The sequence below is a fragment of the Apium graveolens genome, chromosome 7 (assembly GCF_009905375.1).
Source record: "Apium graveolens cultivar Ventura chromosome 7, ASM990537v1, whole genome shotgun sequence".
Taxonomy (NCBI): Eukaryota; Viridiplantae; Streptophyta; class Magnoliopsida; order Apiales; family Apiaceae; genus Apium; species Apium graveolens.
The window spans coordinates 104,789,688-104,803,532 of record NC_133653.1 but is presented as its reverse complement, the minus strand read 5'-3'; the positions used below and the strand labels follow the sequence as shown (position 1 = coordinate 104,803,532).

Here is a 13,845-nt window from a genome sequence, read left to right as displayed (position 1 = left end):
TAGTTTCTCCTTATTCTTTTTCCAGGCTTCATCACAAAAGGACTCAATTCCTTGAACCTTGGTTATTTGAGCATGAACATCTCTGGATGTTTTCCATGCTTTAATCACCTCCTGTTCACGATCGAGCTGCTTCTTTAAAATTTCTTCCTTTTTCAAGGACTCAGTTAATTCCTCCTTAGCAATTCTACACTCAATTTTTAGTTTCTCAAACTCAACAAACTGAGACTCAAGCACATTATTCCTCTCACTCAAAAACAAGTTGTTTTCTTTGATTTTAGCATTTTCTTTAGTGAGGGACTTAAGTGTAACACGCAAATGATACAATTCTGTAGACATGTCATTTATTGCATCATTACACTCAGCTTTAGATAAATGTGCAAGGTTTGTAGTAATTACCTGATTGCTTGAGGAACTTGTCTCTATTTCATCAGACTTGGCCATAAGGGCTAGATTGACATAGGTGATCTCCTCATCTTCATCCAAACCATCAGCTGCCCAGTCATTCTCTTGTGTAATAAAAGCCCTTTCCTTCTGTTTGAGTAGATCAAAGTATTTTTGCTTATAATCCACAGACTCAAATCTCTTCTTACTAGAATCTGACTTTCTACACTCATTTGCAAAATGCCCTGCCAAGCCACATTTGAAACACTTGAATTTTGACTTATCCACCATGTTTCTATTTGGCTTGGCAGCTCCAAAGTTCTTCTTGAACTTGAGCTTGGCAAATCTTCTTGAAAGGAATGCTAGGTGCTCATCAATGTCCTCCATGTCATCTTGACTCAAAGAATCTTCACTTTCTGCAGCTAGCCCTTTACCCTTGCTTTCACAGGCCTTTGAAGTTGATTCCACAACTTCCATCTTCACTTCCTTCTCCTTTTCCAGTTCAGCAACTAGTGCAATGGATCCTCCTTTCTTCTTTCCTCTCTCCATTCTTTCATCCTGCTCTATTTCAAGCTCATAGGTCTTTAGAATGCCATACAGTCTCTCCAAAGTAGACTCCTTATAATCTTGTGAGTTTCTCAATGAGACTATCATTGGTTTCCATTCCTTTGGAAGAGATCTGAGAAATTTCAGATTGGAGTCTTTAGTCTGATAGACTCTTCCATGCAATTTAAGAGCATTTAGTAGCTTTTGGAATCTACTAAAAATGTCAGTGAGTGACTCACTTTCTTCATTGTGAAAATGCTCATATTGCTGAATCAGGAGCTGCATTTTATTTTCTCTTACTTGCTCAGTACCATCACAGATTATCTGTATTGTGTCCCAAACTTCCTTGGCAGTCTTGTAGTTGATGATGTTATCAAACATATCTGCATCAACACCATTGAACAGAATGTTCATGGCCTTTTTATCTTTCCTGACTTGTTCAAGATCAGGATCAGACCATTCGTGCCTTGGCTTTGGAACTGATGGTTCATTTCCTGTTGCAACTCTCATTGGAACATGAGGGCCTCTTTCTATGCAGTCCACATAGGCCTCATCTTGAGAAAGCATATGAAGATGCATCTTTACCTTCCAATGATGGTAATTATCTTTATCCAGAAAAGGAATCTTGACTCCAACATCTTTCTTGTTCATCTTGCTGAATTGTTTTGATCTTTAAACTCTTTGTAGATTAAGAGCTTACTCTGATACCAATTGTTAGTCCCTTAACAATATAGCAAGAATTACATAAGGGGGGTTGAATGGAATTCTTTATCTTTTTCTTGAAATAAAAATATTCAACTTGATTATAGATATATCTGTTTTAATTAGCACAATGCGGAATATAAACTTTAATGAATCAAAACAAGAGTAATTAAAAACAAGAGTCTTTAAAAACTTTCTGGTGGATTTAAACAATTCCACCAGAGATATATATTAATATATCGAGAGAAATCTGTGTGCAGAAATGCTCACAGCTGCTTTTACAAGATAGAAAAACTAAGAACACGGGAAATGCTAAAGATTGTGCTTACAAAGATTTCTCTGTGTTTGTTTCTAAGCTCACTTAGTTTTCTTAGTTGTTTTTATTTTGCTACTCTCTTGGTTTATATATCTATTACCAAGATTACAAAGTCAAAAGAACTGAATAAATATAAAATCTAACAGTCTTAATCTTTGCTGCTTTTCGTCCTCTATTACCCAGTTAATGGGCTTCCACAGTGTTTGTATCCAATCTCGACGGCTGTGTGTCAGCTTTCACTGTTCAACTGATGTTTGAATCTTGATATTATCATCCGTCGACTTTCAGATCATCCGTCGATGACTTACTTGATCATCCGTCGACTGCTATTTTGAACATCCGTTGAAAGTCATTTGATCATCCGTCGAAGCTTTGTTAAGCATCCGTTGATAGCTATTTTGGCACTTGACTTCATTTCACTTATACAGAATTACAAGACATTGCTTATGTACAGTTAATCAACCTATTCTGCATATCTAGTTAAAGTCAACATGACTTATATGCTACTACAGATTCTATACAAAGGTGCATACAAACTGTGCTACAAACTTATCATTATATAAGCTACTCACTCGATGGATAATAAATTACTCATCCGTCGGTACTTAAACTGAGTTATCCGTCGGGACTATAATTCTTATCCGTCGAGTGCTATATTATTTCACTAAGTAAAATCTACTTAGATGTTTTGTTTAGGTAATCATCAAGTGCACAACATATTCACAACAGAGTGGCTAGCATATTAATAAACTGAGACAATATGAGAAATTTATTTAAATGGATTCTCAAATAACTTTAGTGTGATAGTTTTGATCATTTTGTAATTATGTTTATAGGATATTAATAGAGTTACCTTTTCGGAAAATGACGGCCACATTTTCCATTCGACATACACGGAGAGTAGGAAAAATCCTTTCCACATGGACCGTGTATCATATAGTTCTTAACAGCATTACAGGCAACAGGATATGTATCTTGGTCTGGAATTTCTACAGAACCCAAATTATCAATCTGCTCAATGTTGTTTGGACGATCTTTTGGGTGCAACCAAATCAACATATGTGTATGAGGTAATCCCCGTTTTTGAAACTCAATGACATACATAACTGTACACAAATTTATAAAAAGATTAATATAGCATTGCGTTATATTTTAAATAACGAAAAAATTAAAAAAAGCTATAACAGTATACCTCCAATGCATTTTCCAAAATAATTTTTATTCTTAATTAGATCAACCAACTGATCTAATTTTATTTTAAAAACCCTTGCAACAACATCTGGTGCGTCTTCTACACCTACTCCAGGTAGGTGATCGAGCATACTTTGAATTTCAGGCCATTTAGTATTGCATGTCATTGTGAGAATAAAAGAAGGATGACCAATACTTCTACAAATAGCCAGTGAATCTTTAAAGTATTGCGACATATATCGCCACGAACCCGTGAATGTAGCTGGCAGAATTATGTTCTTTCCTAGAGATGTTGGATTTGCATCACCTTTCCTAATTGAGTCGCGAATTGAATTATACAAATCTGCTCTAATTGTTTTTTGGTTCTTCTTGACCCAGTTCAGCCTATATTGTTCCACAGCTGTAAATGCATGTACAATGTACTGTTGCCATAATCGACCACATAAATGCGGTGTTAAACTTGTAGCATAAATATTTGATTAAAGACTAATACTTATTGCATTGCATCCATGAGCAAAGGTAATCTATTATTAGCGTGATTAAAAAGTTACTAAATAAATAAGCAAGTTTTTAATAATGTAATTGTTTGATGTTTATTATAAAGCACACATGGTAAGTAGCAATTAAAATTGATATGAGGTTTTATGTCAATTAGCAGGCACATGGCTACATTTTTTAGAAAAGCGATATTAAAATTTCATTACCTTCCATTGCTCTGATCATGAGCTTGAAAGCATAAAATTCGCGCATTGACACATAACACTTCTGTTTTCATTCTTCATCATCCTCATTGTCATCAATAATTTTGGGCGGTGGTCCTCCGTGTTTACCCATTAAAGGAATTTTTTATGAAAACCGGGATTTCCATGTGGAAAGAGCAATGGATATTGCAATGGCATGAAATTTGCATTGGTTTCAAATACACGTTGGAGCTGTTTATTTGATTTCTGGACCACAATATCTCTTGCGCCGCAAGAATCTTCCAGCTCTCCAACAATTAATACACCCACTTCGTTAGATGGCCCCGTCGTATTTGGGCGTCCTGATGCTGATCTTGTAGAAACCAATTCCAATTGTACTTCCTCAGGCTCATTATTACGAAAACGGTCCCTTGCCATTCTGAAAGTTTGTACTAAACTATTATTTTCATCAAGCATTAGAAGCAAACCATGAACAATGTCAGGATCAGTCGAATCACTACCGGGAACTGCCTTTTTCCTGTTCTCTATTTCATTTTCAGTATCATACACATACAGCTGACAATATTTAGGCATCTCTCCCTTAGCCGGGCATATACTCCCAATTAAATGATAATTCTAACCGCCTAATTTGAATATGTAAGGAGCTCTTCCTCGGTTTATGCTATTGTCAATTTTACCACCGACTGAAGTGAATGCAAAAAGAGAGTTGTACACCCTGATTTTTTTCTTAAATTGGACAGATTTCTTGCTTCCATTCAATAACTCTGCAAGTTGTGGAGGTGGATGAATTTCCAGAGGAAGCTGCACTTGCCCATTACGACAACAAATGGAAAAGGTAGGCACTGCATGTTTGTTTGATTTATTATTCCGTTCCTGATTCCACATTAATGACTTGTAGTAAGCACAGACCTTATCGGGCCTTCCCAGATCCATATAACCTTTCCACATATTTGCTTGGCCTTGAAAAACACATATTAGATTTGGAACTGCTATTCATTCTTACTCCTACTAATCAAATACAAAAGTACTCTGAGTGATCATTAAATTTAGGAGTTTACCATTATTTGGTTCATTACAATCTTCTCTGTCACCATCACTTCCATATTCAGAATGAATAGCTGTGCAAAATACATTATTGAGTGTTACTGTAAATTTATGGAATCAGAAATATATATATATGACAATTTTATTAATATAACACGTACAATTTTCATCGTCCTCAAATTCATTCAAATCTACATTGTCAAAAAATTCCAGCAAGTTACGAGTTTCTGAATTGGAATGATTTTTTTTTGTTCCAGATGTGGTTGTTTCTCCAGACGTAGATCCTGTGTGTTTTATGTATTATCATTACAAAAAAATTTGCAGATAAGTAAGTAAATTTCTATATTTTATAGTTGCTTAATAAAAAAGACCTTGTACTACCTTTGAATTGTGTATTTATGGTAGATGGTGGCAGATTCCAGGACATTTGACTGGTATGCAATGGCGTTGTGTTACTTGATGCACCATCATTTGCTCTAGAGACATGTATCCCTGGACAAACATTTCATATTCATAAATTACACATGACTTTTTAGATTTCTGTAAATTGGAATAATATATTTATATTTATATGTAAATAAAGGATAGTGTATATACCTCCTAAGTTTACAGTATGAAGTCTTCGCTCAGAAGGAGAGTTCCCGGTTGGATTGCGGACTACAATTTCGGATTTTTTAGTGTGCACTCAAGCGAAACACAATTCATTTCACAAATTTTCCAAATTGATATACAAACCTGGTCCAGTGGTTGCACTAAATTCCCGGTGCAGATTTTTTTGAATGACGTTTCCTCTGTATGATTGATGAGTAATACCTAAATAACAAATAAATGTATATGTTGGCTTATATTTGAGCACTACAATTTTCAAAAAAATATTCAAATTATATCAATGTGAAATAAATTTTCATAAATTTACTATGCAAATTCAACCTCCTTGTAAAAGTTGGTTGTGTATGGTTGAGCACTATAATTTCCCACAAATGTGTATTCTGAATTTTTATCTTAGAAACGAACATGTCAAGATAAATTTGTTTACAAATTTACCTGAGAAAATAGGTGTGGTACTATTTGGAGTTTCACTATTAGTTGTGGCTGCGTTACTGGAGGCGGCTGTTGACATAGGTGATAATGTAATATGTAAAGATTTTGATCTTAGTTTAACATTTAAAAATCCAAATTTAATTACCAGATGTATGTGTTCTTGGGAATTGAGGTCTTGCTGCATAGCATGAAGGAGCAACATTGGTGTCTATTTGTGTCATACCTGCATGTTATCATTAAAATTACTACTTGTAATGGTATTTAATTTACACGTAAAAATAAAGAGATGTCCTTTTTCAACTATGGAAAAGATCACCATGGGGTTAGGAGATATAATTTTTACCTGAGCGCATATGTGTCACACATACATGGGATGTATGTGGTGTTCTCATCGCGTTAGGCAAAGCATGATGAGAGGCATAAGGTGTCTCTACAAAATTTTGGGTTATCAAGATTTATTTCACATTGATATTGTACAGTGTTATAATGGATCACCTCGGATAGTTTTCCAAACCTGTAATGCTAGTAACCGTACTTTCTCTTAGATTTTCAGACTTACTATTTGTATTCAACCTCCTTGCAAAAGTTGGTTGTGTATGGTTGAGCACTATAATTTTAAAAAAAAAATTCAAATTAGTGTAACAGACATATCTCGACTTGTATGTGATAGTTTGGGGTACTAATGTTACTTAATTTGAAAGAGTACCATTTTTATTATGCAAATTATAGAAGATCTGTGCATTATTTACATTTGGTTTTGCACCTGAATCTTTAAAATAAGAAAATTAGTATTGTTAGAAATAATTATATAGTAGTAAGAATTTTGGTTTTATGTATTACGACCCTCACCATAACTATCATTCTTGATTTGTTGCATTTCTGGTGCCAAGTTCTTAAGTCCTTTCTCCGAGTATGGCACGCTCGAACTTGTAAAATGAATGCCTTTGTTTTCCTTTATTGTGATATTTGGATGAATCTCAGTTAAAGGATCTGCACAGATTCAATAAATGCTTTTTAATTTATGACCTCGAATGATCATAATAGAGCCTTAACACATATACATTGCGTTACTCACGTTTTATTGAATATTTTAACTGGCTTGATAGGCCTGCACTTTCATCCTCGGAATTAAGATCCATATTGCATCTTGATCCTTGACCACCAAACTTGTCATTAGGATTCAAACGCCCGCGCCCAATGAAAGGAATATGTCCTAAGTCCAATCATGTATTAGGATTTAGGAATAACTTTTTATGTAATCTGTTTTGATTTCATTGATATTAATAAAAGACTTGTTTTGTTTTTATTACGGGCTCTATCTATTTAAGTGTTTAAATAAGATATACCATAGTTTAGAGTAAAGCTTTTTATGGATTATGATGAGATCATAATAGTGAGACCTAAAAGATGATAACTCTAAACTTAAATAGTTCCTGGTCGTAGGATTACTAACTGGTAATTAATAATCCGCAGAGATCGGTACATACTATGCTTGCTTCATTATGAAGGATGTCTGTTCTCATAGACATTTGTGTGGTGACACTATAGCTAGTATGTAGGTGCTTATTATAGAATAAGTTCACTGAACATGACTCGCACAGCTGAACAACTGATGGAGTTCACTCACGTATCAGCAGTTGTTCACATAGTGATAGTTGTACAAGTATCCTTAGACTTGAGGTCATCATAGTCATCTTGTGTACACTGAACTATGCTTTGGTTTAGTTCTTAGTCTCCAGAGACAATTATTAGGGCTCTACTGGGTATAGGAATTTGTACACGAAGATAGTGTATGATCAATAAAGGATCTACCCCTTCCAGTGAAGGAAGCGAATGTTCAAGGCTGATCCACTTATGCTAGTTCAGGAATCTCTAGCCAGAGTGAATGAAATTAGAAAGGAGTTTTTAATTTGCATAGAACTACGCATAGTAAATGGTAAGCAAGTGATTAAATTAGATAGGCTTGACACGAGATCCATGCCTTGTATTTAATCGGGACATTGTAGGGTAGAAGGAGTTTATTGTACGGTAACTATTCACTGAATAGGTTCTTGGTATTCTAAGCAGTGAATTCATATTATCCGGATAGTCGCGATATGCTGAGAAGTATTCCTCACGATGTAGAATAAATGTGATTAATTAATTAATCATATTTAATAAATTAGAGAATTTATATAAATAATGATAAAATAGTTTTATTATTATTTATTTCTACTACCGGCTTAATATTGAACCTACAGGGTCACACCATAAAAAGAGAATGATTTAATGGTGGAGGAATTAATTAATAATGGCTAATAATTATTTATTTGTGAAATAAATAATTAATTGGCAAATTTAATAATTGATTAAATGAGATTTAAATGATTATAAATTAATTAAGAAAAGTTCTTAATATTATTAATTAAGGATTTAATTTTTGGAAATTAAATCAAGAGAGAGAATTATTTCTAAAGTGTTTAGAAAAAGGATTAATAATTAAAAGGTGTTTTAATTATTAATGAGAATAATAAATGGGATAATAATAATAATATTTATGGGAAAATTTCAGCTGAAAATTTTGCCTATAAATATACTATTATAGACCCTATTTTTATTTGAACCCCAAAAACCCAAAAAGTTTGGAAAACCCAATTCTCTCCACCTCCTTCCTCCTCCTTAACATCATTTTCTTGGTGGATACCGGTGGAGTGCTTCACACTTGAGGAGCAACTGCTAAGGATCTCCGATCGTTGTCTCCGAATTATTTTAAAGGTTAGATTCGATCCCTATATTTTTACCACGATTTATATACTTTTATTTGGATTTTATATGTGTAAAAGTGTTTTGCCATGCCCCGCTGCGATTAAAAATCCAACATTGGTATCAGAGCATAGGTTGTATACATATAGATATGTGGTAAAAATTTCAGAATTTTATGTGCTTGTATGAATTAATTATGATTTTTACAAGTTATATTATGGATTAATTATGTCTGATGAGAAATCGCTTCTCAGAATAATTTTGAATGTTGATCTGGGTTCTACAAGTGTTGTAGATCGTCTGGGTATTTTTCTTATATTTTTATGATGTATAGATTTTTTATTATGAATTTTTGAAGTTGTTTCAATTAAAATTCGTAATTAAATAAGTAAATATATGTATATAAAGTATATATATATGTTTATATCTGTACTGCTGTTATCTGCTTGTCTGCACATTCTGTTGATTGCACGGAGACGAAGTCAGATCAGGCGGCACGTTGTTCGAGGAAGGAAAGCGGCGGCTGCTGCAAAAGAAAAAAAAAGGGGTGTCGCGCATTCCGGGAATGCGTTACACACCCATGGCGCATTCACGGAATGCGTTACACCTTTTAATTGGCTTAAAAGGGCTGTAACGCATCACTGGAATGCGTTACAGGGTTTGTAACGCGTTCCTGTAATGCGTTACAGCCCGACTGTTTACATTAAAATTGATTTTCTGGGAGTTTCGTAACTCCGTTTTAGGTGTGCAATATACCGTTGGATTCGTTTTTCTGAGACGGATCTAATGGAGTGATCAATTTTAGTTTATATAAAAGTTTTGAACTGTTTATATTTTCGAAAGTGTTTTAAAGCTGTTTTTAACTATTTTAACTGCTTTTAAATGCTCCATGTGATACATAGAGATGTATAATGCTTAGACCAATATGCTAGATGATGTAACATGCCTACCTTGATGTTTATTCATGTTGATATATGTGATATATGCTTAGTTTATCATGCGATGATAGATTTAGGTGAACTTAAATGAACATAAGGCGTTTGTTAGACAACCTAGTATAGTGAAATTATTTCATAACCTTAAGAATAATATTATGAATACAATCATGAGATTCTTGTGTTTATGAAACACATAATTGAATATGAATTTTCGATATGAGAGAAAGGATGATTCTGTCAACAACAGATTTCTATCTGTAAGAAAGGGTTATTAAGTGACGCTTCTTGACAATGCTCCACCCGATCTGGGAATCATCTGATTATTGATTATTGATTTAAAATATTTAATTTAAAAGGAAGAATCTCTTTATAATATGATTATGATTGTAACGTAATATAATCCCTCTAAAATTAAATAATATCAAGTAGTAATTGCCAATGACACAACGGGCTTGTGTCAGTCATAGCCTTCCAACATGATAGAAAAGTAGTTCTTATTTTTAAATCATTGTCGTTTCGTGCCACAGCCGAGGGCTTTGATTTCGAAGTAAGAAATACTTGTCTATTACATAGAGATGTGTACATTGAATAAGAATCTAAAGGTCGTTACGTGCCACAGCCGTGGGCCTTTGGGGACTGATTCAATTGTACGAAATGTTGGGTTAGACTTGACTTAGAATATTGAGTTTGTCGTGCCACAGCCGTGACTCAATTATTCAAGAGGCTAAAGTTTGATTAGGGAATAACATTAGATGTAATTGACAAGAGTTGTCTGCCTATTGAACATTACATGGCGTTTCGTGCCACAGCCAGGGTTGTGTAATAGAATGTAGGATCCTTATTCCCACTAGCATTATGAATGCTTATTTTTCACGTAGGGGGTTGAATAAATTAGATAAACTAGTGGGAGCCACTTATGAATAAAGACCCGATTCATATAGTATTTTGAAATGAAATCGAATATTTGCTAAGTGTTGTTATGTGTTTATCATTTACAGATTTACTTTGTACGTTATGTCTTCTGCACTATCACTCAGGAGCATACTAGATGCTCACAAATTGACTGGTCCTAATTATGCTGACTGGCTTCGAAACTTGAGAATTGTTCTCAGGATTGAGAAGCTGGAATACGTGATTGACTCACCTAAGCCTACTGAACCTGCTAGTGATGCACATAATGATGAACATGTTGTGTATCGTAAGTGGATAGATGATGCAAATGTTGCTCAATGCATCATGCTAGCTTCCATGAACATTGAGCTACAGAAGCAACATGAGCATATGGATGCTTACACTATCCTAATGCATCTACAAGAGTTGTATGATGTGGCGGGGAGGACAGCTCGATATGAGATATCGAAGGAGTTGTTCGGTTGTAGGATGTCTGAGGGATCATCTGCGAATGACCATGTACTTAAGATGATCAATTTGATTGAACGTCTTGGACAACTTGGTTTTGCCATGGATGGGGAGCTGAGCCAAGACTTGGTCTTGCAATCGCTTCCGAGTTCGTTCTCGCAGTTTGTTGTGAACTTTTACATGAATAAGTTGGATGTCAGCCTGCCTGAACTCCACAACATGTTGAAGACTGCGGAATCAAATTTTCCCCCTAAGAAGAGTTCTGTTCTTCTAATTGGTGAAGGTTCAAATCCTAAGAAAAGGAAGAGGAACTCTTCCAAGAAGAAGAAAGTAGGTAAGAAAATGCCGGTTCCACCAAAAGCTGAAGACCCCAAGAGCAAAGTTGTTTGCTTTCACTGTAACAAGGTGGGGGCACTGGAAGAGGAACTGCAAGGTTTACCTTGCAGAATTTAAGAAGAAGAAGGGTAGTGAGACTACCGCTTCTGATTCAGGTATGTTCATGATAGAAGTGAATGTGTCATTAAATCAAATTTCTACTTGGGTATTAGATACCGCCTGTGGTTCTCAAATCTGCAATTTGTTGCAGGAACCAAGGAGAAGTAGGACTCTTGAGGAAGAGGAGGTGATTCTACTGATGGGAAATGGAGCAAGAGTTGCTGCTGAAGATGTAGAATCATTTCATTTACATATGCCTACGAGCAAGACTATTGTTTTAAATAATTGTTATTTTGTTCCCGCGATTGTGAGGAATATTATTCCCATGTTAGACTTGGCTGGATTTTCATTTATTATTGAGAATAATGAATGTTCTATTCTTAGAGATAATATTCTTTATGGACGTGGTACTTTAAATAATGGTCTGTATAAATGTGACATAATTTACTTCAGATTGAACAAACTAATAAAAGAAAAGGGATGATGAAAATCTCACTTCATTGTGGCACTGCAGTCTCCATTTAGTAGACATGGAGAGACGGCTGCAAATTTGCTAGGAATGGTACACACAGATGTATGTGGACCAATGTCTAAGCAAGCCATGGGTGGATTTTCATACTTCATTACTTTCATAGATGATAGATCTAGATTCAGATATGTGTTTGATGAAACACAAGTCTGGAGCCTTTAAAAAGTTCAAAGAGTATAAGTATGAAGTGGAGAAATAAACCAAATATAGTATTATAATTCTTCGATTAGATCGAGGCGGTGAATACTTTAATGGAGTGTTTCTAGATTATCTCAAAGTAAATGGTATAGTCTCCCAGTGGACTCCTCCAGATTGGTATCTGAAAGGAGAAATCGAACTTTGTTAGACATAGTTCAGTCCATGATGAGCTATGCAAATCTTCCAGTATTCCTATGGGGTTATGTATTGGAAACCTCAACATATTTACTGAATATGGTGCCTTCCAAAATCTGTTCCTCAAACTTCGTATGAGATATGGAAAGAAAGGAAACCGAGTCTTAAACACGTTAAGATTTGGGGATGTCCAGCTTATGTCAAGAAAGTTGACCCAGATAAGCTGAAATATCGATCCGTAAAATGTAGTTTTGTGGGATATCCTAAAGAGACTTTAGGGTATTACTTTTACACCGATCATCGGGTGTTTGTCTCCAGACATGCTACCTTCTTGGAAAAGGAGTTTATCCTTGAAGGAAACAGTGGGAGCAAAATTGAACTTGATGAAGTTCAAGAAGCACAAACTACTACAGGTCGAGTGGAAACACCTGTTCTGACTGAACAACCTTTTGTGGAACAGCCCATTCATAGAACAGGGAGAGTGTCTCGCCAACCTGAGAGGTAATATGGCCTTATCATTGAGAATGACAATGAGTTGTCGATCATTGATGATGACGACCCTGTGACCTATAATGAGGCTATGAGTAGTGTTGACTCAGAGAAATGGCATAGTGCCATGAAATCCAGAATGGAATCTATGTATACGGTATACAAAAGATAGATTATAGCAGATGGCCAGGTGGAGACCTATAAGGCCAGGCTTGTGGCAAAAGGATTCAAACAAAGGCAATGGATTGACTTTGATGAAACTTTTTACCTATAGCCCTGTTAAAATCAGTTCGGATTTTGCTTGCGATTGCTGCTTACTACGACTATGAGATCTGGCATATAGCCAGATGGTTTTCTTTCCAAGGAAAATGAAAACCTAGTGTGTAAGCTGCTGCGAACCATATGTGGTTTAAAGCAAGCTTCTCGAAAGATAGAACATTCATTTTGATGAGACAATCAAAGAGTTTGATTTTATCAAAAATGTAGATGAACCATGCGTCTACAAAAGGGTTAGTGGGAGTGCGGTAACATTTCTTGTATTGTATTGAATTAGAGTTGACACACATAACAACATAGCAGACCCACTCACAAAGCTACTTTATGAAAGTCACTTTGATCGTCATAAAGACAAGATGGGTATTAGATACCAGAGTGATTGGCTTTAGTACAAGTGGGAGATTCAAAGGAATATGTCCTAAGTCCAATCATGTATTAGGATTTAGGAATAACTTTTTATGTAATCTGTTTTGATTTCATTGATATTAATAAAAGACTTGTTTTGTTTTTATTACGGGCTCTATCTATTTAAGTGTTTAAATAAGATATACCATAGTTTAGAGTAAAGCTTTTTATGGATTATGATGAGATCATAATAGTGAGACCTAAAAGATGATAACTCTAAACTTAAATAGTTCCTGGTCGTAGGATTACTAACTGGTAATTAATAATCCGCAGAGATCGGTACATACTATGCTTGCTTCATTATGAAGGATGTCTGTTCTCATAGACATTTGTGTGGTGACACTATAGCTAGTATGTAGGTGCTTATTATAGAATAAGTTCACTGAACATGACTCGCACAGCTGAACAACTGATGGA

The 13,845-nt window shown here is 35.0% G+C and overlaps 1 protein-coding gene across 1 annotated transcript in view; it reads right to left on the bottom strand.

Annotated features, from left to right (window-relative positions):
• The window catches only part of LOC141673933 (uncharacterized), a 12,277-nt gene extending 7,867 nt beyond the window's left edge, over nt 1-4,410 (bottom strand). Inside the window, exons 1-3 of the mRNA XM_074480660.1 lie at nt 3,993-4,410; nt 3,138-3,536; nt 2,799-3,051 (exon numbers count right to left, since the gene is read on the bottom strand). Coding sequence (XP_074336761.1) covers nt 2,799-3,051; nt 3,138-3,536; nt 3,993-4,410 — 1,070 coding nt within the window. The remainder of the gene's footprint in view (nt 1-2,798; nt 3,052-3,137; nt 3,537-3,992) is intronic.
• Between the last annotated feature and the right edge of the window lie 9,435 nt (nt 4,411-13,845).